The sequence below is a fragment of the Hibiscus syriacus genome, unplaced genomic scaffold (genome assembly GCF_006381635.1).
Source record: "Hibiscus syriacus cultivar Baekdansim isolate YM2019G1 unplaced genomic scaffold, ASM638163v2 tig00013386_pilon, whole genome shotgun sequence".
Taxonomy (NCBI): Eukaryota; Viridiplantae; Streptophyta; class Magnoliopsida; order Malvales; family Malvaceae; genus Hibiscus; species Hibiscus syriacus.
Window position 1 is genome coordinate 564,301 of NW_024062302.1, and position 25,950 is coordinate 590,250.

The window sequence follows — 25,950 nt, forward strand, 5'->3', positions numbered from 1 at the left end:
GTTCAGTTTCACATATGTATATATATATACCTTATATAGCACATACTTCTCATAACATTACATTCAAAAGCATGTCAACACATATATTCATGCATACATACAATTCATGTCATTCATATACGTATAATCATATATTCATGCATTCTAACATAGGAAATAGACTTGTCGCAAGTCTTGTTTCCATTTAGCACCATCAACTAACTAATATGCACTCACCTGGCCTCACTAGCCAATTCCAATCTCTTATCTTTCCCTTGATCGATCTTACTTGTCAAACGTTCCGGAATTTCTTTATGCGTAGAATCTACATAAATGTACATTTCGAGACCATCATTAGATACCTACACCTTGTAATTGGATACTATCAATTTAAACGAACTTATTAAATCCATATCCCCAATTTTCCTTTAGGGGGAATCGGTTCCCCCCCATGGGGGTATCGGTTCCCCTATGACATACTGGAAATTCTTGTTCGTTTGAAGGGGTATCGGTTCCCCTTGAATGGGTACCGATTCCCCTTGCCCAGAAATCATATTTTCAACCCGAAAATTACTTCATTTCCTCTCAAACACTTCATATATCATCCCCTTTTCATCCTTAACTCTAGTACACATACTTAAACCAATCTATATTCATTTATTTCATCTTAAACCTCAAAATTCTATCTTCCATATAAGATTCAAAAATCATACCAAATTTCCAATGTGCTCTAATTCCAATTCTAACACTTCCTACCTCTTAATTTAATCCTTGACAAGTCAAATTCAACTTCACAATCTATTAACTCCTTCCATATCAAAAATTCACTTAAAAACTCATTTTTCTTAATTTCTCATAACTTGTTAATCTTTGAGGTTTAAGCCCCCTAAAGCTTTCCTTAATCTTTCTTAATATCCCAAGAATCAAAACAAGCTTTAAAACGAAAGAATTAACCAACTAAAGACTCACTTACCTTATACCAAGCTTCACGGTGGAGAGGAGGAAGAAGAAGACTGAAGAATGCTCTGGACTCTTCTTCATACGTGCTTATTACCCTTAAAAAAAATTATAAAAATCTTTCTGGTCAAATGACCATAATACCCTTAATTTCCTTTAATAATTACCAAATAACCTTCAATATATATTCAAATAATCATTGAATTCTTTCATTCTTCTACTTTAGTCACCAAATTCTGAAACTTTACAATTTGGTCACTAACCCGGTATTGCGGATGTTACAGACAGCTTGATGGAGAAGGATACAGTACAACCTTTTCAAGTTGTGAATGGAAGATTACCAAAGGAGCACTCGTCATTGCTCGTGGTAAGAAGACTGGTAGTCTCTATGTAACCTCAAATTTAGAGAATATCATTGCAGTAGCAGATGCTGATGGAAAATCAAACCTATGGCACCAAAGGCTTGGCCATATGAACGAGAAAGGGATGAAGACACTTTTGTCAAAGGGGAAGCTGCCGGATCTAAAGAATGTAGATGTCGGACTATGCGAGGATTGCATCTTTGGCAAACAAAAGAAAGTCATCTTTGCAAAGATTGGTAAGACACCCAAGGCTGAAAAGTTAGAGTTAGTTCATACTGATGTATGGGGACCATCTCCAGATCCATCTCTTGCAGGCTCATTATATTATGTCACCTTAATCGATGATTCTACAAGGAAGGTGTGGGTTTATTTTCTGAAGAAAAAATCAGAAGTCTTTGATACCTTCAGAAAATGGAAGGCCATGGTGGAAAATGAGAATGGTATGAAAGTCAAGCAGTTGAGGTCTGACAATGGAGGAGAGTACATAAATAGGAGATTCAGATATTTTTGCGCAAACAAGGGGATCAAGATGGAGACAACAGTTCCCATGACACCGCAGCAGAATGGCGTAGCAGAGCGCATGAACAGAACTCTGAATGAACGTGCCAGAAGCATGATGATACATGCCGGATTGCCCAAATTTCTATGGGCTGAAGCTATTAACACTGCAGCTTAGATGATCAACCTTGGGCCCTCAGTTCCTTTTGATGGCAGAATACCAGAGGAAGTTTGGAGCAAGAAAGAAATAAACCTTTCACACTTAAGAGTGTTTGGTTGTATTTCTTATGTACACATACACTCTGCTGAAAGAAGTAAACTTGATGCTAAGTCCAACAAATGTGCCTTTGTTGGTTACGGCGGTGATGAGTTCGGTTACCGGTTTTGGGACTATGAAAATCGAAAGATCATTAGAAGCAGAGATGTCATTTTCAATGAGAATGTGATGTACAAAGACAGGTAAACTGTAGAATAAAGCAGCTCCATTACCAAAGCTGAAACAAAGGAATTTACTGAGTTTGAGGAGATTTCTGGAAATGATGTTCAGATCAGTCCTGAAGCAGTTCAAGAAGAACCAGGCACACCGGAACTAAGACGCTCCTCCAGAATTCCTAAACCAACCCAACGGTATTCTCCTTCTTTGCACTACTTGTTGCTGACTGACAATGGTGAACCAGAGTGCTATGATGTAGCAATGCAAGTGGAGGATTCAGTCAAGTGGGAGTCTTCCATGAAAGATGAGATGGACTCGCTTTTGTCAAATCAGACGTGGGAATTAGCTGAATTACCACCAGGCAAGAAAGCGCTTCACAGCAAGTGGATTTACAGGATCAAAGAAGAGCACGATGGGAGCAAACACTACAAAGCGAGATTGGTTGTCAAAGGTTTTCAGCAAAAAGAAGGTATTTACTACAATGAAATTTTCTCTCCAGTCGTGAAACTGTCTACAATCAGACTGGTGTTGAAAATTGTAGCTGCAGAGAATTTACATCATGAGCAGTTAGATGTAAAGGCAGCTTTCCTTCATGGTGATTTGGAGGAAGAAATCTATATGAGACAGCCAGAAGGCTTCATAGAGGCAGACAAGAAAAACCTGGTATGCAGGTTGAAGAAGAGCTTGTATGGTTTAAAACAAGCTCCTAGACAGTGGTACAAGAAGTTCGATAGTTTCATGAGTAGCAGTGGTTTTACCAGATGCCAAGCAGATCATTGTTGCTACATCAAGAGGTTCGACAATAGCTTCATTATTTTATTGTTGTACGTTGATGACATGCTCGTTGCAGGCTCAGACATGCAAGAGATTATAAACTTGAAGTAAAAATTGTCAAAGCAGTTTGCTATGAAGGATCTGGGCGCTGCAAAGCAGATTCTTGGGATGAGGATCAAGAGAGACACAAAGTCAGGGACTTTGATATTATCACAGGCTGAGTACATCAACAAAGTACTCTCCAGGTTCAACATGCAAGATGCTAAACCAGTAAGTACACCTTTAGGTGTTCATTTCAGACTCTCCAAAGAACAGTCACCAAAGACGGAGGAAGAACGTGCACACATGGTGAAGGTGTCGTACGCCTCAGCGATTGGAAGTCTGATGTATGCCATGGTTTGTACCAGACCAGATATTGCTCAAGCAGTGGGAGCTGTTAGCAGGTACATGAATAATCCGGGCAAGGTACACTGGGAAGCAGTCAAATGGATCCTCAGATATCTGCGGGGTACCACAAACAAAGTACTTTGTTTCAAAAGTGGAGATACGATACTGACAGACTATGTAGATGCTGACTTAGCCAAAAATGTTAACATCAGAAGGAGCACTACAGGGTATGTCTATACTCTAGGAGAAACCGCAGTGAGTTGGGTTTCTCAACTACAGAAGATAGTTGCTCTCTCCACAACTGAAGCAGAATATGTCGCTGTTACGGAAGCTAGCAAGGAGATGGTTTGGCTCCAAAGTTTCTTGGAAGAGTTAGGTAAGAAACAAGAAAACAATGTCTTGTATTGCGACAACCAAAGTGTTATACATCTAGCAAATAATCCGTCTTTTCATTCCAGGACAAAGCACATACAATTACGATATCATTTTATCCGGTCTCTTCTGGAAGATGAGATTTTGAAACTTGAAAAGATCAGTGGAGCTCAAAATCCGGCAGATATGTTGACAAAGACGGTGACTACAGACAAACTGAAGTTGTGTTCAACTTCAGTTGGCATGCTAGAGTAACAAGACTAGAAAAGCTGTTACATTGATCGAGGTGTGAAGACAGATTAAAGTCAGTCTTCAAGTGGGAGATTGTTGAAAGTATTAAAATGGTTTTCAAGTTTGGTAACCAACTTTGAAAAAATGGTTTTCAAAGTTTGGTAAATGTTTCTTTGAAAATGGTTTTCAAAGTTTGGTAAATGTTTCTTTGAAAATGGTTTTCAAAGTTTGGTAAATGTTTCTTTGAAAAATAGTTTTTCAAAGTTTGGTAGATGTTTGTTGAAAAATGATAATGAGATAATCACAATTAATCCCTAGGTTTTAGGTTATTTACAAGATTAAGTCCTTAAGTTTCAACTATAAATACCCTAGCTCATTTAGCTTCAAAATCATCCCAAAAATAATTTCTTTCTCCCAATACTAGAGAGTTTTCTTGTGAGTAGTGAGTGTTTTGTAAACACCTATAAATTTTCTCTCTTAGTAAAAGATCTGCAGCAGTCCGGAGACGTAAGCACAATTGGCTGAACTCCGTTATCAATTTCGGGTATTATTTTTCCGCTTTTTTTTTTGCATTCTCACTAATCTGGTTATAGGGAAATTACTTGTACTTGGTTTATTTCCCAACACAAAGTGAGAGAATGATGGAATTATTTCTTTGGTTCGTGGCCCATCCTCACATTCCCGCTTTTCACATTTTGAGATTTATGGACATTTTCAACGTTAAAGTAGACATGTGAAGGTAAAACGGGTGATGGTAGTTTTTGATGGGAGAACCGCCACTGTAAACATGTGTAGTCAAGAGGTCTCAAAACACAAGAACAGACAATAACATTTCTAAGAAACTATATTATTAAGTGAGGTGTTAATTAGAACACTTTAACGATTTGTGGTGTTTCATATAACTAAATTTGATGGCAATAAGGATGGAGAATCCTGTCCCACATCAATAGTGAGGAGCTGTTTTCATTGCACACGTGTGTGCTAGGCTCACTCGCACACATGATGGCTCTCTATATATATCATGCATGAAGTGAAAGTGAGCCTAAATTCATGCGAGCTCACATGTGGGAAGAATCATACAAGTTAGTGGGCGCAAATGCATCACATTCGCGATCTCCTTGGTTATCTTTCTGCACAAGGGATTCAAAAAGGAGACGATTGCGAGAATCTGATGTAAATTGACCAGCCAGCCTCACAAATTTTTACTTTTGTTGCATCTTCATTGAAATAAACGAGAAAGTATTATGAAATAATGGCAAATTTATGTACACTTGAACAGCTTCTGTTGTTAAAATTATTTGATATTTTCTTTTGAATGTTCTTTTGTTCAAAATATGGAGTCTACTTTACGATGTCCCTATAAATACTCTACCATGGGAGCTTAAATTTCCAGCAACCTCAAGCTTTGAACCTTTTTATCTCTTTCCCCCACTTCACCTCCTCATTAGTCCAACCTCCTCCCACCACCATTGGATCCACCGCACTTTTGAAATCGGTCCGACAGTCCTTAATCTCGAACTAAAAACACTTTCTTTAAGCAAACATTTTGAATTACCAGGATTTTTTGACATGGACAAGGTGATGAGGTTGGCTTCAGAGAATGGGTTAGTGCTATTCAGCAAGAGCTCATGTTGCCTGTGCTACGCGGTCAAGATTCTATTCCAAGAGATTTGGGTGACCCCGACGGTCCATGAGCTCGACGAAGACCCCGAAGGGAGGGAAATGGAGAGGGCGCTCTTGAGTTTGGGGTGTAGCCCCTCGGTTCCGGCCGTCTTCATCGGTGGAAAGCTGCTTGGTTCCACCCAAGAAGTCATGTCCCTCCATCTAGGTGGAGGACTAATACCTTTGCTCAAGCCATATCACTCTATGTTAAATTAAGGACCTGTGATTCTCACACTAGAAGGGGAAAAAGTGAATAAAATTGGCTCAAATTAATCAAAGTGCTCACTTTGAGGAGCGGCAATGTGTATTGTGTAGTTTTAAATGTCTCTCATGTGATTTGTACGTATAGCTTTCGATTAGCTTGTAATATGTTTCTATTCTTAAATTAATGAAGTCAACTTTATATAATCTTTTGCAATTATTTCATTCTTGTCATTAAATATAAACAATTTGTTTGTGCGGCTTATTATTCTCTTTTTGGAAAAGACGTTTGATAGTTTGTATAATGTAACCACTATTTATAAACTTTAGGATTTATTTATTTTTTTCAATGTGTAATTAATATTCTCCGCCTCTTCAAAGTGTTGGTTTTTGACAAAGTCCCACATTGGTTGTGTATAAGGAGGAGGGAAAATTCTTTTGTTATAAATAAAGCCATCCTCCTTCTTAGTTAATCATCCCACAAATATAAACCTTCTTCTATATTAAAGGCTATTTGTATTCTTTCTCTCTTTGTAATATTTCCTCTATTAGTGAAATATTTTGGTGTTCTCTTTTATCTCTATTTAATAGCTATTGTCGGGTATAGTTGTTGTTAATTATTGTCCTATTAAAATTACTTGTATTGGTAGTTCTGTCTAAGGAAAGTGGGTTTTAAGAGGGACCATTGTGACCTCTCCTCTTTCCTGGGAATATACCTTAGGGTGATTTTTAGTACAATCGTTTTCACACTAGTCACTAGATAATAGTTTCGAAGGTGAATCTGTTATTGGTGAAAATTAACCCGAATTCCATAACACAAAGTATGAAATTCTTTTTCACTCAATTTTATGATGCCTTGTTACCGGCAATCGTCACGGTTGTTAATTATGCCTACCTCATAAACTGAGATGTACGACATGAAATTATACAATTAAATGGTCATTCCTTTTTTAAAGACATATCAAATAGAATGTTCAACGTCGTCGTTTATAAATTGTAAAATACTCTTTTTCGTCTTTACTATAAAATTAATATTTTTCTATCGATGATAAAAATAATGTGTCGGGCATCTTTGAATTAATGGTCCACGACTACGAGGTCTCTCAAATGTGTGGTAAAGTGATAATGGCTAAAATTCCTCGTGATCAAATATAATCTTGCAATATATGCGCATCCTATTGGAGAGTTGAAAAGCCTGACATCGATTCTTTTGGTTCTCGGTTGAATGTTACTTTTGGTTCTTCCACTTTGATCTAGGGCAAAGAAAGGCATTACATTCCATGTCTTTATATTACCCTTTGGTTATGCAATAGTGAACAACTGGCCGTCACGTAAACAAATTGTATGGATTGGACTTTGGATTTGGTGATGTTAAAATTCAATTTAAATTATAAAGTTTTAAAGTTAAAATCATTTTAGTGATATATTGGCATTTGATTATTTATAAACAATACATAATATTATACAATGTGAATGCATCAAATATTGATAATATTTTAAAATATAAACATTCCTAAACTATTAAAATGATATTTTTAATGTTTTTGTTTGTCTTTTGTTTTTTACTTAAAAAAACGTAATGTTGTGATCACTTATATTATCGGTCATTTGATGACGTGATACCAGTGGCGGATGTACTAAGCTCTCATAGGGGCTAAGTGCATCCTCATTATTTTTGAAAAGTGAATAAATTTAGCTTAATATGTTAAGGGAAAAAGAAAAAATTAAAAATTTTGCATACCCATTATTTTTTAGAAAAGAAAATTAAAATCTTGGACTTCCATTCTTAAATTTCTAGATCCGTCACTGCATGATACATTAACAAAATGAGATACTTTTCAAATTAGCTATTAAACTTTAGATAAAATACAAAATTGATTCTTAAACTTTTGATAAAATATAAATTTAACCGTTGCAGTTAATAAAAAAAATTGTTAACGTTTTTATTTTTTTTAATGTTATAGGTTAATTACAAAGTAATATAAAATGGACTAATATTTTTTTATGATTGAAATTAATAAAAGAATTTAACGTTCTCATATCTTAATTAGCACTAGACATGTTTTTTCTTAGGGGAAAGACAATTTACATGATGAACGGAATAGTATTGGAGTGACTATTAACGGGCTACAAATGTTACATTATTTGATATCCGTCGTGGGGAGGGGGATGGAATATGCTGTCGGGGATGGAATATGCTGTCTTTGATTACATTTCTAGTCGGTCTTAATCATATATATATATATATGCTTATGCCCCCACTGTTTTTGAAATTTAACCACTACCAAATCTTTAACCTCAAAGATCAAAACACATACAAATCAACTGTTAATAATGCTTAAAGAGTAAAAAGCATTGTTAAATGTCTAATTATTTGTCTACAACATGTATCGCGCGCATATTATTCTCTTTCTAATGTTTCTTCTCAGTTCTAAGGGGAGAGCATATATGTCAGAGTCCATTATAGAGATGAAGTCCAAAGCTATACAAGAGACATGAAAAGCTACGACGGAGCAAAAACTCTAACTCAACCAAATCATACGTCTTATTCTTCTACTTCTATCATTTATACTTCTTTATCTATTCTTCAATGAAAAAAAACAATAATCTTTATCTATTCTTCAGTGTTTCTTTATACAATTATACTTCTAATTATTCTTCTTCTACCATTTATACTTCTTTTTAATGGGTAAATTACAAATTTGATAATTGAACTTTCATGCAATTCCTATTTTATTCACCATACTTTCAAAATTTTCAATTTACTCATTGAACTTTTTTTGTCACTCCGCCGTTATATCACAAACAGCTCGTTGACGTGGTTTATTTTAATATTAAACCTCAGCCAAATAAGATTTCTATTTAATAAAATAAAAATTAATCAGGCAAAAAAACCCTAACCCCCAAATTTACACCCAAAATCATATACCAATCCCTAACCAATCTGCAAATTAATCAGGCAACCATAAAAATCCACAAGCAACTTCAATGAAGATCTTATAAACTTGTTCCAAGAACCAAACAATCACACTAAATCATTTTTTTTGTTGGATAATTTAAAATTTATTACCCAAGATAGCAACGAACCGCTACAAAAATACAGTCAAAACCAAGAAGGGGATCCTATTTACAACAAAATTAACTTATACCCCAATGTTCACAAAGATCAGAATCAATCATATCTAATCTATTAACATTTCTATTGCTTAGAACAGCTCCAACAATCTCCTTAATAGTGTTAATAATATCTTCTTCAGTTCTGCAATTTCCTTTGAAGATCCTCCGATTTCTTTCCTTCCATATGATATAATTAAATGTGCACCAAGAGAGCTTCAATACTCTAGTGATAAGTGATTTACCTTTCCAGGTATTGGATGCCCATTCCAACAAATCAGTCCAGGTCGAAAAGGATATGTTAATACCAGACAGCTGTAGTAATGATTTCCAAATGGTAGCAGTCTTCGTACATTCAAGAAAGAGATGGTTCCGAGATTCTGTTGTTGCAGAGCAGAATGTGCAGGTATCATTGGTAACAAGGCCAAATCGAAATAATCTTTCTTTGGTAGGCAGCCGATCCAAGATAATCATCCAGGAAATGATGTTGTGCTTCGGTATATGGAGGGTACCAAATCAGGTATTCAAATTCATAAAAAAGTAAGAAAAAATGAACGGGAAACAGAAAATCTTACCTAAATTAATCTAGATTAGATTTTATTTAATTACGCTTCTTTTCAGATTCTTTTGCGTGAGCCTTAATTAGATATTTACTAGAATATTAAGTTCTTGTTGTTATTATTCTACCGGTTCTTGAGGTTGAGTTCTGCATTTTTGTTAAAGGAACATTGGTTGAGAGTTAGCTATATTGACGAGGAACCTTACCGGTTATCAGATCATATGGCGATCTCTCTTGTTGGCGAGGTTCTGGAAGTTGATTTATATGCATTGCTATTAGACAAATTTCTCTGAGGATATGAGGTTAGTTTAAAATATATCTGAATTGATGTATGCGTTTTTCTCACTAAATTTGAAACAATCTTCAAAGAATGAAATCTGAACTCTGAAGTTCTTCATTTTTTGTAGTCTAGCTTAACACATATATGATTGAAAATGTATAACTCTGAATGTTCCAGTTCAAATTTTAAGTGAGTGTGTAATTGCTATTGTTTCACCTATATAAAATAATAATTACTCTGTCCATTAGTTCCAACAAAACTATCATTTTTTTATGACATTCCACTTCGACCTGCAAGCTAGGAAATGGAGAACAAAACCTTCTACTGTGGCCCAGGGAGAGGGGCTTATTGAGCTTAGATTCCGCTTGTGTGATAGGAAAGATATAGCACGCGGTAATTACGAGCCCTCTATGTCTGTTTCAACTCTCAAGGAAAAGATTGTTGCTGAGTGGCCCCAAGGTTATATTCTATCTCTTTACTTGTTTCCTCCTCTGATTTTACTCCTACCTGAACTCTGTAACTGGATTAAAGATCTTTGGTGCTTATCTGTTTGATTTGTTTGTTAATGTTGTTTCTATCTTTTTGATTTGAGGAATGTTAGGAAATATAACGAGAACAAGTAATTTCCCTATAGCCAGATTAGTGAGAATACGAAATAAAAGCGGAAAATAATACCCGAAAAATTGATAACGGAGTTCAGCCAATTGTGCTTACGTCTCCGGACTGCTGCAGATCTTTTACTGAAGAGAAAAATTACAAGTGTTTACAAAACACACTTGAGAGAGAACTGGAAGATTTTGGGATGATTTTGAAGCTAAATGAGCTAGGGTATTTATAGTTGAAACTTAGGGACTAATCTTTGAAAATACCCTAAAGTACAATGACTAAATGTGTGATTTACCCTTGCCCAAATTCAACAAAACACAACAGCCCCTATTTTTGAATTCAACCGGCTGCCATCTAGAATGGCAGCCATCTAGAATTTCAACAATCTCCCACTTGAAGACTGATTTTAATCTGTCTTCACACCTTGATCGATGCAGCAGTATTTCTGGTCTTTTATTCTAGCATGCCAACTGAAGATGAACACAACTTCAGTTTGTCCGTTGTCACCGTCTTTGTCAACATGTCTGCCGGATTTTGAGCTCCACTAATCTTTTCAAGTTTCAAAATCCCATCTTCCAGAAGAGACCGAATAAAATGATATCGCAATTGTATATGCTTTGTCCTGGAATGAAAAGATGGATTCTTCGCTAGATGGATAGCACTTTGACTGTCGCAATACAAGACATTGTTTTCTTGTTTCTTGCCTAACTCTTCCAAGAAACTTTGGAGCCAAACCATCTCCTTGCTGGCTTCCGTAACAGCGACATATTCTGCTTCGGTTGTGGAGAGCAACTATCTTCTGTAGTTGAGAAACCCAACTCACTGCAGTTCCTCCTAGAGTATAAACATACCCTGTAGTGCTTCTTCTGATGTCGACATTTCCGGCTAAGTCAGCATCTACATAGCCTGTCAGTATCGTATCTCCACCTTTGAAACAAAGTTCTTTGTTTGTAGTACCCCGTAGATATCTGAGGATCCATTTAACTGCTTCCCAGTGTACCTTGCCCGGATTATTCATGTACCTGCTAACAGCTCCCACTGCTTGAGCAATATCTGGTCTGGTACAAACCATGGCATACATCAGACTTCCAATTGCTGAGGCATATGGCACCTTCACCATGTGTGCACGTTCTTCCTCCGTCTTTGGTGACTGTTCTTTGGAGAGTTTAAAATGAACACCTAAAGGTGTACTTACTGGTTTAGAATCTTGCATGTTGAATCTGGAGAGTACTTTGTTGATGTACTCAGCCTGTGATAACATCAAAGTCCCCGACTTTGTGTCTCTCTTGATCCTCATCCCAAGAATCTGCTTTGCAGCGCCCAGATCTTTCATTGCAAATTGCTTCGATAATTTTTGCTTCAAGTTTATGATCTCTTGCATGTTTGAGCCTGCAACGAGCATGTCATCAACGTACAACAATAAAATAATGAAGCTATTGTCGAACCTCTTGATGTAGCAACAATGATCTGCTTGACATCTGGTAAAACCACTGCTACCCATGAAACTATCGAACTTCTTGTACCACTGTCTAGGAGCTTGTTTTAAACCATACAAGCTCTTCTTCAACCTGCATACCATGTTTTTCTTGCCTGCCTCTATGAAGCCTTCTGGCTGCCTCATATAGATTTCTTCCTCCAAATCACCATGAAGAAAAGCTGTCTTTACATCTAACTGCTCAAGATGTAAATTATCTGCAGCTACAATTTTCAACACCAGTCTGATTGTAGACAGTTTTACGACTGGAGAGAAAATTTCATTGTAGTCAATACCTTCTTTTTGATGAAAACCTTTGACTACCAATCTTGCTTTGTAGCGTTTGCTCCCATCGTGCTCTTATTTGATCCTGTAAATCCACTTGTTATGGAGCGCTTTCTTGCCTTGTGGTAATTCAGCTAATTCCCATGTCTGATTTGACATAAGCGAGTCCATCTCATCTTTCATGGAAGACTCCCACTTGACTGAATCCTCCACTTGCATTGCTTCATCATAGCACTCTGGTTCACCATTGTCAGTTAGCAACAAGTAGTGCAAAGAAGGAGAATACCGTTGGGTTGGTTTAGGAATTCTGGAGGAGCGTCTCAGTTCTGGTGTGCTTGGTTCTTCTTGAACTGCTCCAGGATTGATTTGAACATCATTTCCAGGAATCTCCTCAAACTCAGAAAATTCCTTTGTTTCAGCTTTGGTATTTGAACTACTTGATTCTACAATTGACCTGTCTTTGTACATCACATTCTCATTGAAAATGACATCTCTGCTTCTGATGATCTTCCGATTTTCATAGTCCCAAAACCGGTAACCGAACTCATCACCGCCATAACCAACAAAGGCACATTTGTTGGACTTAGCATCAAGCTTACTTCTTTCAGCAGAGTCTATGTGTACATAAGAAATACAACCAAACACTCTTAAGTGTGAAAGGTTTATTTCTTTCTTGCTCCAAACTTCCTCTGGTATTCTGCCATCCAAAGGAACTGAGGGCCCACGGTTGATCAAGTAAGCTGCAGTGTTGATTGCTTCAGCCCATAGAAATTTGGGCAAGCCGGCATGTATCCTCATACTTCTGGCACGTTCATTCAGAGTTCTGTTCATGCGCTCTGCTACACCATTATGTTGCGGTGTCTTGGGAACTGTTGTCTCCATCTTGATCCCATTGTTTGCGCAGAAATCTCTGAATCTACTGTCTCTGTACTCTCCTCCATTGTCAGACCTTAACCGCTTGACTTTCAAACCAGTCTCATTTTCCACCATGGCCTTCCATTTTCTGAAGATATCGAAGACTTCTGATTTCTTCTTCAGAAAATAAACCCACACCTTCCTTGTTGAATCATCGATGAAGGTGACATAATATAGTGAGCCTGCAAGAGATGGAACTGGGATGGTCCCCATACATCAGTATGAACCAATTCTAACCTTTCTGCCTTGGGTGTCTTGCCAATCTTTGCAAAACTGACTTTCTTTTGTTTGCCAAAGATGCAATCCTCGCATAGTCCGACATCTACATTCTTTAGATCCGGCAACTTCCCTTTTGACAGAAGTATCTTCATTCCTTTCTCGCTCATATGGCCAAGCCTTTGGTGCCATAGGTTTGATTTTCCATCAGCATCTACTACTGCAATGATATTCTCTAAATTTGAGGTTACATAGAGAGTACCAGTCTTCTTACCACGAGCAATGACGAGTGCTCCTTTGGTAATCTTCCATTCACAGCCTGAAAAGGTTGTACTGTATCCTTCTCCATCAAGCTGTCCTACAGAAATCAAATTTCTTTTGAGACCAGGAATATGTCTCACTCCTGTCAGCTTCCAGGTGGTCTGGTTTGGCAGCTTTAGTCGGATGTCTCCTTTTCCGACGATCTTCAAGGTTTCATCATCAGCAAGATGAACCTTTCCAAAATCACCACTGACATAGTTCTCCATGATTTCTTGGCATGACGTGGAGTGGAAAGATGCCCCTGAATCCAAGATCCATGATTCAATCGGACTGTTGACGCTTAGAATCATGGCATCACCTGTCTCCTCTGTCATGTTGGCAGATCCTTGTGCGCTGGTATCTTTCTTCAGTGCTCGACAGTCTCTTTTAAAGTGACCCTTCTTGCCGCAATTATAACAGGTAAAATCTTTATTTCCTGTTCTTGATTTTCCCCTTCTGGATTTCGATCTGCCACGATTTGAATTCCTTTCTGAAGTTCTCCCTCTGGACTCCGTGTGCAAGGCTGAGGAGGTTGATGCTTCACCCGATTCTCTCCGTCGAATTTCTTCGCTCAGTACCAGATCCCGAACATCGTCGAATTTTAATTTGCCGTTTCCCGACGAACTGCTGACTGCTGTAACAGTAGCATTCCAACTGTCTGGTAAAGATGATAAGAGAATTAAAGCTCGAACTTCATCATCGAATTCAATTTCCACTGAACTCAACTGGGTTGTGATTGTGTTGAGTTCATTTAGGTGTTGTGCCATCGATGCCCCTTCCGTCATCCGCAAATTAAATAATCGCCTCATCAAATGAACTTTGATTGAGGCCGATGGCTTCTCATACATACTGGAGAGAGCCGCCATAAGACCCGCCGTGGTCTTTTCCTTTGCTATGTTGAAAGCAACATTGCGGGATAACGTCAGTCGGATAACTCCGAGGGCTTGTCTGTCGAGAAGAACCCAATCTTCATCCTTCATGCCCTCTGGTTGCTTTCCTGAGAGGGGTTGATATAGATTTTTCTGGTACAGAAAATCTTCGATCTGCATCTTCCAAAAGCCAAAGTCCGCACCATCGAACTTTTCAATTTTCACCTTCCCTTCGTCTGCAGCCATCGCTCCCACTCGAATCTGGTTTCTTTGAATCGTTTTTGACAATTTCTGCGAACCGCCGTGTATTTGAACACCTCCGTCGACAAATTCGTATCGCCGACAAAATTTCACTATTCACGAAATTCACTATTCACGTGAATAGTAACCCCGCAGAAAATTGGCAAAATTCACAACCAAAAGCTCATGATACCAGTTGTTAGGAAATATAACGAGAACAAGTAATTTCCCTATAGCCAGATTAGTGAGAATACGAAATAAAAGCGGAAAATAATACCCGAAAAATTGATAACGGAGTTCAGCCAATTGTGCTTACGTCTCCGGACTGCTGCAGATCTTTTACTGAAGAGAAAAATTACAAGTGTTTACAAAACACACTTGAGAGAGAACTGGAAGATTTTGGGATGATTTTGAAGCTAAATGAGCTAGGGTATTTATAGTTGAAACTTAGGGACTAATCTTTGAAAATACCCTAAAGTACAATGACTAAATGTGTGATTTACCCTTGCCCAAATTCAACAAAACACAACAGCCCCTATTTTTGAATTCAACCGGCTGCCATCTAGAATGGCAGCCATCTAGAATTTCAACAAGGAACATGTGTATTTGTCTAGCCAGTGTTTATGTATGTAAATGTATGAAATACATGTATATGGGAAGTTAATTTGTGAAAGTTCTGAATGGAATTTAACTTAAAATATCATGGATGATCCTCCTCCCCTCGACCCTCGTGTATTAGGCAATAAGGTGACACCAGAGTCGATAAACGATTTGAAACTCATACATGCTGGTAAAGTTCTGAGAAACAACAAAACCCTCGCTTGTTGCACAAAAAAAGTTGGTGACTTTCCCGATGATGTTATCACCATGCACGTGCTAGCGCAGCCTGCTAAATCAAAACGCAAGACAGGTTCGTCAAGTTCTCTTTCTTGAAAGCACAACATTTCTTTATTTTCATCACGCACAAGATCTTATATAGATCCTTGTTGAATTCATATAAACCTTTGGACAACCCCCCCCCCCAATTTAATATGTAATCTTTAGAGAAAAGTGAAAACACTCAGTCACTGGAGTTTCTTAACTAAAGAGGTGAATGAGTTTATAGCTTTGTCTCCCTTATTCTCTTCTGGTCTATTGTCCTTGTTTTTTGGTGCACTGCAGCAAATAACAAAGAGGAGTTGCCGAAGCTGAATGCATGCGGATGTATTATTCTTTAATCCATAAACATCCTCTATAGTTTTCAACTTGCTAGCTGAAAATGATCTAGCTTTTCACGCTTATACCTCTAGTTTGTCTCTGTCTGATTTGCTTGTGGAAATGGAGTTCATCTGAATATTGGCTGCCTTCAACCATAGAACTCAGGTACACTGTTTCTCTGTAACCATCCTCCTAGCGGTAAAATTAGGCTATCTGAAAATCAAATTTTGTGTAAGCTACGTTTGCCCCATAGAGGCTAATGAAATCTATTTGGAAAAGAGATAATGTTAATTTGGGCAAATTAACAATGCTTTGCACATGAATGATATAACTAAAATATCAATATTGTATGCTTTATCATATGTAGTTCACTTGTAAACATCTAGATTCTACTAGGACTAATCGTGTGAATGATAGTCTTCAAGACCAACTACATCTACTTGCTGTGGAACCATGCCAGCATTTTCAAAGGTATTGCTTCACTATTTCTTCGTAGAATCTATGAAGACATCTTTAATCTGTATTATGAAGTATTAACTGAAATAAGAAAAGAGAAGAAAAAGACATCAAACTGCCTAGTCAATGGCTTGTATAGTGTAACAGTTAAAGTACACCAGTTTCTTCCTTTGAAATTTTGAAATAGTGTGTATATGTTTTCTACCGAATGTGTTGCCTGAAGAGTATGTATCAAAACTGTACACCATATATGTAGGTGTTAGTTTGTTTCGTTTTTTTAGTTTTGTTGTTCTTGCCTGTGTAAAGTGGGGTGATCCAATCGCCAATCTTGACTTGTACGTAGGGATGGATCAAGGGAGCTGGCGGGCTAATGGCCCCCTGAAAATCTAGGTATTTTCAATTGATAATCTCATTTCACCTTCCTAAAATTTATAAGTTCGCCACCTAAAATATTATAAGTTTATAACGTAGAATCCTACATCTATCCCTATATGTAAGTATAAAAAGAATGAGCAGAAAGTAAAAGGAAAGCACAAATAGTACTGGCAATAAAATTTGATCTTTCTAGAATGAGATTCATCAAGTACACCGACCAGGCTGGCTTCAAATTTAGCACCATCCAAACCTTAATAAATTACGCATGTACTTGGCTGATCCAACTTCCTTTTCCTACTAGCTTATGCTACAAATAGATACTAAACATTAATACCAACAACGGCTCCCTTTTTACCTCCTTGAGAATGGCCAGTGCTACCAGCCAAAAGAAAATCAATGATCCGACCAAAGAAAAAAATTATAGCTGCAGTCATTTGGTGACAGAATCCACCGAACATATTGCAAACCTTCTTCCACTGCACATGCGAGTTACCGTATTGGCCTAAGACCCCAACAGAAATTGCTGCCCCATTAGCAGACAAGAGCAACCCCATTATGGTCATGTCCAGAACAGGGACAGATGCACTAAGCTCCTTAGAGGTCAAGTGCATCCCATTATTTAGGAAAAAAAGTGAAATTTAATATAATATATTAAAGAAAAATGGAAAAAATAAAAAAAATTGCACCCCATTATTTTTAAGAAAAGAAAATTAAAATTTTGGACCCCATTCATAAATTTTTGGATCCGTCACTGGTCCAGAACCACCAGAACTATACCTGTCTTGCCTTTGGATGCCCGAACTGCCCTCGATGCTACCAGCGATGCTGCTGCGTATGAAAAATGCTATCGTGTTCGATATCAGGAAGTACCTAACAAAATGATATACGGCTGAGTCAGGCATTTTATGTTTCAAATAAGATCGTCAAGATCAGTGTTGGATCCACGTTTAATTTAGGATGGGTTGAAATCCAAATTTCCTTTAGTCGGTTGTCCATTTTATTGATTATGCTCACCCTAAAACTCTATTTGTGTTAATCTTAAAAAAATATAACACCCTTAACTCGTATATGTCGCGATATACAAATCAAGGATATCACATCAACTTTAAAACATTTACTGAAATGAAATTTGCCTAAAAAGTTATTTCCTTTGAAAACACTCTTATTCTAACTTTAAAAATCTATTTTAAAGTATATCTCAACCTATAATTTATTTCTTTGTCATAGGAAAATAAATTCATTTGATAATCAATAATTTTTACTAATCCATATCTTTTCGTGAAATCTTTTAAAAACATAATAACATAATATAGTATTTTCATGAGTAGATGATGATAAAACTAAACTAAATAAAATAAACTAAAATGGTTCTAGTTTACTATTACAAATTATTTAAAATAAATACGATAAATAGAAACTACTGACATAATTATGCATGTCACTACTAGTCAAAAGAAACTTCAATGATGTCTTATTGATACTGGTATTATAGATTATCTTCACATGACGCTTGGAAGGCTCCTCATAAAACGTCCGTATCTCAATCAGACCCTACGCATGAAAATCATCACGTGCTAAGTATAACTTAGTGAGACAGTAATACTAATGATGAGAACAAATAAATAAAGTATCAAAATATGTATAAATTTATTTAAAATAAAATAAACAAACTTTCAGAATTTCAAACCGGATATCTTATGTTGAACTTTATCAGAAACCTGAAAAGAATCATCTGATGATTTTCACAAAATCATAATAAATCAGATCAGACAGGATAATCAGTCCATATTCTTTTGAAATCAGACACTTTTCAGAACTTTTGTATTTCATTTTTATAGCCCAAGGTATATTTTAAGAGAATATAAGGTACGTGAGTCAGACGAGTGTGCACAATACATATCTTAGATCATCAAAGTTGGAATAGATAAGCACAAACAGTGCTATCGCATCAGAAATAACAATATGCACACAAAGTGCATTCAGGTCAGAATACATATACTAGTGTACACTCCGGTACACCACAGTATATCAGAATTAGAATAGATAATCACTCTACTTCATTGCATGCCAATTGTACCTATGACTCCCCATATAACATACAATGGGCTTTTTAGTTCATTTCGTAATCATTTGATAAAAATCATATCAGAATCAGAAATATATTTAATTCACATTCGTAAAATGTGACATGGGCAGTTCATGCGCAAAATCATTCATAAAACTTATTAAAAATATTATGGATATAATTTCATAATCAAAACATAATTCATATCTTTGAAATAAACAAGGTGATGTTGACTTATCGCAAGTCGTCCTATTTCAAAATAATAAAATAAATAAATTGCACTCACCTTTGCTTCACTACAGAACTTTTATACAATAGTCCTAGTCACGAGCTTTGTCATTTCTTTCGGATCGTTCGGATTTCTAGATTTATCGTAGTCTGATAATAATATCAAATTATAACACAAAATGTTCGAACTACATATTAATATCGTACTAGCATAAGCTGATTTTAACATTCGAAAATATTAAAAAAAATCGAGATTAAATCGATATCAACTAAATCACATTTCCATTATAATTTCCAACTTCTCAAAAATACTCTTCCAAATTCATAAATATTTTTTCATCTTTAACTCTTCGTCTTTGCTAAATTACACAAATAAGCCATAAATTATAAATTCTTTTTAGAATTCACCTCAACCTTTCCATTTAATTCATAATGGTCCTTCACCATTATGCTCATTATACATTAATTACTAAAATTCCAGCACTTGAATAAAATACTCAAATAATACTTCTTTATTTAAGAACTTGCAAACAAGTCCTCAAAGTTTTGGAACCTTTCGAATTCCACCATCTAACTATTAAAATGAATTCTTTTAGAATTCTTCTCAACATTTCCAATTTATTCAAAATGGTCTCTTTCCATTTAAATTCACTATCAAGCATCCAAAAATATATCCAAACATTTAAACATTACTCTTCAGCTTCCAATCCATTTCCACTTAAATTCTAAAATTTCCATATTTAGACAACTCGCACTACCTTTAAAGAATCAGTATTTTGTATTGATATACACACTATAATTTAATTCTGTTTCTTCCTTGAAAACTAGACTCGAATACAAATCTATCTATATAAATAACTCCTTCTAGTTCATTCTGTACAATTTATGATGAATTTTCAAAGTTGACGGACAGAATCTGTTTTGTGCAGAATCTACTGCCCGTTTTTCTGACCTTTCCTCGGTTAAAAATTCATATCTTTTTGTATATACCTTGAAATTGATCTCTGTTTGTTTTAAACAAAACTGGATTCATATAAGAACACAAATATATAAAAATAACCTCCAAATCATTTTTATAATTTTGGTGAATTTTCAAACTCACTGCCAGATTCAAAAATCTAAATTGTTTTCATTAATTTGCATCCTTAGGTCCTTCATCAATTCTTACAACACTTCTAATATCAAGAATCGATCTTTAATCATAAAAATCGCACTTCCCATTCATCAAAATCTTACCAACTTGAGCATGAAATATGAAGATTTTTATACCAAATGAAAGAGAATTTCATGTAGGTTATTTTATACTTAATAACCTAACTTAAAATTATAGTAAAAATGGACTAAAAATTAAAAACAAAGCTTCTCACCTTATTCATGGAGTCTCACGACACCAGGGAGGATGAAGGCTTTCTTTCCCTGAATTTTCTACAATTATAACTCCTTTACACTTATTTAACAAACATTAAAAAGGAATTAAAAATCATATTAACCCAAAAGTTAAAATTACCCTTAATGAAATTTCATAACTACAACGTTGCCACTCTATGACATCATCCCTTACCTCATCATATCCATAACAAAAATATCATAAATTCTGATTTTTCATGTTTGTCATTGTAATTTTTTGAAAATTGTAATTTAGTCACCTAATTCTAAATTTGTGGCTTAACATGGAAAATCGACCTTAATTTCATTGATCCATATTAAATTTCACTTTTCTAAAATATATAAAAATATTTGACCTTTATCTAGCATCCTTCACATTTTCGTGAAATTCTAATTCGATCTGATTATCCGATTTAGATACCGAACTTTTCCGCTTTATAGCCTTTAACACAAATCTTGTACCGAAAATATGATTTCCACTAAAATATTTTTTCCAAACTGTTCGGCTAAAATATATAACTTTTAAAAATTAAAATTTAAGTCCCTACACTTTTCAAAGTTTATACTTTAGCCACTAAACTTTTAAAACTTATATTTTAGTCACTAATCAAAATTTGGGGTATTACAAAAAATATTTCTGGCCACTGATTAAGATCTAAGACTAAAAATAAGATCTAAACTATGATTAAGATCTAAGACTAAAAATAAGATCTAAACTATAATCTACCTTGGAAACACCTACCTACTTTTTAACTTGACTACTAGAAATAGGGAAGTTACTTTTTTATCAGGAAAAAAATATCATAATAGGTGGTATCTACGTGAGAAGGACATTACATACATACATACAGAATCATGATGGATGGAACATAAACTAAAAAAAAAATCACTCAAAGGCAGACATGTAGTGCCACTTAGCAGTGACGGTGACGTGCACAGTGGGTAAGGTTTCTGCGATAGTTATAGGAATAAGCTTGGTCTCCTTGTCCACACCAGTTAAAATGGCTGCTACCAACGTCAGAGTTAACACCAGAACCCTTAATAAGCCATCGTAGTACCTAATTCTCCTTGAACTCTCTACCACCTTCAAGCTGATCCCGACTCCATCCATGTTAATCTCTAGAAAGAAAACTTGAGCTAATGGAGAAGGGTGACTGAGGTACAGAAAGAGTTGACGAAAAGGGTTTTAAAAAAGAGTGAATTATGGGGATAGTTAATGGAGTGGAGGTTGGAATAAAGGAGGAAGTTGAGGATGCATTGAAGGAAACTGGCTGGCGGCATTAAAGGAGGTCAGTGAAATAGTGTATTTAGAGTGGAGGAAGATGTGTACGTAAAACCAGCAGGAAGGGCAAGGGCAAAGCCGGTGCCCAAAGTCGAATATTATTGCTTAAATTGCCCCAGGGTATCGATCCAGCAGCCTGCACAACCCCAACCCTACATGTACTATGTGTATTACATGCAATGCGGTATCCGATGAGAGAAACAGTGACTGGCTATATGGCTTGGTTGAGAGTAACTAATGAGACACCTACTTAGTTCGTTTGATGAGTTGATCATAAAAGAGATCATTACTGCCCGTTTTAGTAATCTGATCTTGGAAATTATTGAAAAAGGACATCTAAAACTACCTTTAATGCCGATTATGATTTGCTTTTCTGCCTATGATCATTACACTCAAAAGAAAGGTTGGACGTGGGCTGGCTCACTTGGTTGAGTATTAAGGTTAGAATCTCACCAATTAATCATTTAAAAAAAATAGGTATAAGCATAGTTGGAGTATTAAATACACACTCTTTACTTTAATATTAGAACCAGGGATGAAAGAAGGTGTTGGTTTGCAGTCGCACTCCTGGAAATTTGAAACTTTCTTATATTTGAAGTTTTTTTATATTTTTTTATTGATTATCTAACTTCACACCCCTAAAATTTTATAGTTTTGCACCCCTTAAAATTTCTAATATAATCACTTAAGTTTATGCTCCTGACATAAATTCCTACTCCATCCCTCATCAGCGTTATTATATTAAAAATCTCATTAATTTTTTTTGAGAAATAATCTTCACTTAGATTAGTTAAAAAAATCCCTCTAAACAGTCCACGTAGGATTATCTCGCGTCTTGTAAAACACATTTAATGGATCTAGCGTTTTATAAGGCGCGATACCCATAAATTTTTTAGATAAAGTCGTTTAATATTGGATAAAGATAATAATAAATGTATGAAACTCGCTTTTCATGAAACACGAGGTCTGATCTCGTTTTTTTGCAGAACGCGAGATATTCAACATGAACAGTTTGAGGTTATTTTTTTAACTAATCTGACACGGGTTATTTCTCAAAAAAATAATTAATGGGGATTTTAATGTTATAATACCTCCCTATCTATCCTTGTACGAGCTTTAACATTTTAAAATAATCAAATAATGATTTAATCTTTTTAAATTGGCTAAAATTATAGGCTCGAAGCTCCTATACTCTTCATAAATTTGAAATTTAATCCTCTCTCATTTATTGTCTATAATTTATCATTTACTTTTCAAATTAAATGAACTCAAACTCTTAACATCATTTAAATTATTTTGTTATATCCAAATAGCTTTACAACAACAAATTAATACTTTCTTTTAAAAAAAATCAATATTTTCTTATGTCCCGATTAAAATGTATCTGTTTGGGCCTTGAAGAACAATGGCCCATAAACAACATGGGCGTCGGCCTAAAGATAAGATTGCAGACCATTTGTGGGCATCATTTGTCTCAGAAGATTTTCGTGCCCTAAACGTTTCACTCTGTGAAGACGAAGAAAGGAATTAGGGTTTTCATTCAACGTTCAATAATACATTGACAAAATAAAAATTTCTGCAATTCTTGGTGTTAGACATTTTTTTTCCTTTTTGCGGCAATGAAGAATCGGAATCCGAGCGAAAATGAAAACAGGAACCGAAGTACGATGAGCGGCCCAAAACCGATGGCTATGAAGAAGAAAAAGAACATGAATCGATTGGGAGGAACTGGAACTGGTCTCTCGCTTCAAGCGTTTGCTAATGCCAAATCCACCAACAATAACTACAATCCCGCGTTAATAAGTATAAATTTCCATCTTTTTGTTTGTTTTTTGGGTTTTTATTCTTTTTCATTGTTGTTGAGTTTATCTCCTTGTTTATTTACCATTTTTTTCTCAGAGAAGAAAAGGGAGTTCTATAAAAATGCTAAGTATGTAAACAGGTATAAGAAGTCATTAAAGCAACAAAATCAGGGGACGAAAGATCTTTCTTCAGCTCCAAAAACCCCAGAGGTTTGTTTTCATCTATTTTGAAATCGTGGTTAACTTAAGTTTCTTCTTTTTTTCTTTATATTATTCGAGGAACTTAGTAGCTCTAGCATGGGTTGGGGCCTAATATGTTAAACTGTGAAATTCGTTTTAAGCTGTAGTTATAAATGGAGTTCCATTTGAGCATTCTGCTGATATGGCGCAAAGTTATCGACCTCTTTTGTACTGCCGAAGAGTGACTCACCTTCTGAGGAGAGCTAAGGGAACCTGTTTTGTGCATTAAAAGTTGCCTTTAGCTCTTTTCAGGGTGTGAATAGAATCTTGAGGGTGTTTTGCTCTTTAAGCGGCACCCAAGGAGGACAATAATACCTGTGTTATTGGCAGCACCATGCACTAAGAAGTTTCATTAGATGAGTGGTTAAGTATTTTACGGTTTATTTGGGGCTTCGCTAGATGGAATATAGATTTGTGATATTGCGTTCGAAAATCTTAGATTGCTTCTTGAATATGATTCTTTCGAAATTTAATTCATATTCTATGAAATCCTTTATGTTTAGCAGAGGGAGGCAGGATAGACTACATGCATCTGCTTTTACTGTAATCCAAATTCTATATCGATATTCCTTGCATGCAAGTAGACATATTATTTAATACATACTTTAGAACAGAGTCACAGACCAAGTCCCTGATAATGCAAGGATTGTTACAGGATGAGAATGAAGACAGCAATGGCAGTAGGACAAACAAAATGAAAAATTCGAAGAAGAGGAGGAATAGTTCTCACAGTTTGAAAAAAGTGTATGAGAAGCAGTGGGAGGAGAAAGAAAAGGCAAGGATAGAGAGGGAGGCAGCTATTCAAGCAAAGAAGGAACAGAGAGAGAAAGCTGAAGCCCAGAGGAAGGTAGAAAGGAAGGAGATGTTCAAAAAGACAAGACATGGTCAGCCTATAATGAAATATAGAATCCAGCATCTCTTGCACTCTATACAGGGTTCACCTAGTGGTGCCTCGGGTAATACAAATTAGTGATGTAAAACGCGTTATTTGTTGTTTTGTCCTTCATTAGTGCTTACTGTAGCTGGTATAGAGAACATGTGAAGCAGTGCAGTGCAATTTTCCAATGTAGTTTTGAGTACCCAAAACGGGAGTTTCTTTATACTGCTGAATACCATGATGTTAGTTTCTTTAGCGGCCCACTGGTAAAGTGAATGTCGATTATGGTGAATCCCGTCACTTTTCATCTTCAAAGTTCCTTTACCTTTTCTTACGACAATAGTCTTATAAATATTGGTTTTATACAAGCATATGAAACATGCCCTAGAAAGTTTATTCTCTCATATCTTGTTCTTTTATCGCTTATTCTTGCTTCTAATTTTTATAGTTTTTACCATTTGACTAATATGAATTTGATGAATCAGTGTATAATGTGGTTAAATGCAAAACTATTACAAACAAATGCAAAACTATTACAAACAGCTGCAAAACCAAATGAAATTAAAAAAAAAGTAACAAAAAGAGTTCATGAAAGTCACTTGCAACCAGCAGCAATGGCAGCAAGTCCATGGGTTGAAAACCCTTCGCAAGAAAAAAAGCACCATCACTTTGAAATTCTTAAACGACTTAGCTATAAGCTCCAAGCTTTCATCCGTAACTACCATCCTTTTAAGCCGAATCTCTTCAAGCCAAGGATAGGCGCCATCCATATTGACGAACCACGGAAGAACGTAGCCACCCCAACCGTCTGGCACCAGATTGAAGGCCCCGAAGCGTGGCTTCCCTGTCAGCTCAATGGATCTAACTTCCGGGAACCGCTTAATTACCATCCTAGGCCTCACGGCATAACAGTTCCTGATAAACACCTTCCTCCAACGCCAACGTTCGATTTCGTACCACGATTTACACACCGCCGATACCGCGTTTCTATCTTTGTCGGAATGGATGAATGTGAAGAAGTGCTCCAGCACTTCATCCGGAAAGGAATATATCATTTTCTTTTAGTTAAAAATGCACGCACGAAACAAAAAATCTAAGTCTTTTGATCGGAAAAGAACAACGATTGTTCCTCTTAAAGTCTTAATACATTGTAATAAAAGACATAATTAAATTATAGAAACATAAATGACAAACATATATATTTTTGTTCTTTGGCACAACATTCTCAAATTTATGGCGATATTTGTCACATCCGTTACTCTAGTACTACAATCGTCATTCTCTATGTCCTCCAAGTAAAGATATTTTGTGAAACCCAATAATCTAAT

At 35.9% G+C, this 25,950-nt stretch overlaps 3 protein-coding genes and 1 pseudogene across 3 annotated transcripts; 3 read left to right on the top strand and 1 right to left on the bottom strand.

Annotated features, from left to right (window-relative positions):
• Positions 1-5,354: 5,354 nt before the first annotated feature.
• On the top strand, positions 5,355-6,063 carry LOC120206173 (glutaredoxin-C13-like). The gene has a single exon (XM_039205895.1). It carries the CDS (start codon positions 5,563-5,565, stop codon positions 5,869-5,871), a length of 309 nt encoding a protein of 102 aa, XP_039061826.1. The 5' UTR covers positions 5,355-5,562; the 3' UTR covers positions 5,872-6,063.
• Positions 6,064-10,081: 4,018 nt separating this feature from the next.
• LOC120206156 (membrane-anchored ubiquitin-fold protein 3-like) lies at positions 10,082-16,240 on the top strand. The gene is made up of 3 exons (XM_039205883.1): positions 10,082-10,268; positions 15,454-15,624; positions 15,876-16,240. Exons 1-3 carry the CDS (start codon positions 10,082-10,084, stop codon positions 15,929-15,931), a joined length of 414 nt encoding a protein of 137 aa, XP_039061814.1. The 3' UTR covers positions 15,932-16,240.
• A 153-nt stretch (positions 16,241-16,393) lies between these two features.
• On the bottom strand, positions 16,394-21,532 carry LOC120206157 (annotated as a pseudogene).
• A 1,667-nt stretch (positions 21,533-23,199) lies between these two features.
• LOC120206225 (rRNA-processing protein FYV7-like) lies at positions 23,200-24,832 on the top strand. Its single transcript, XM_039205943.1, has 3 exons — positions 23,200-23,506; positions 23,603-23,715; positions 24,401-24,832. The coding sequence occupies exons 1-3, from the start codon at positions 23,323-23,325 to the stop codon at positions 24,713-24,715; spliced, it is 612 nt and encodes a 203-aa protein (XP_039061874.1). The 5' UTR covers positions 23,200-23,322; the 3' UTR covers positions 24,716-24,832.
• The last annotated feature ends 1,118 nt before the right edge of the window (positions 24,833-25,950 follow it).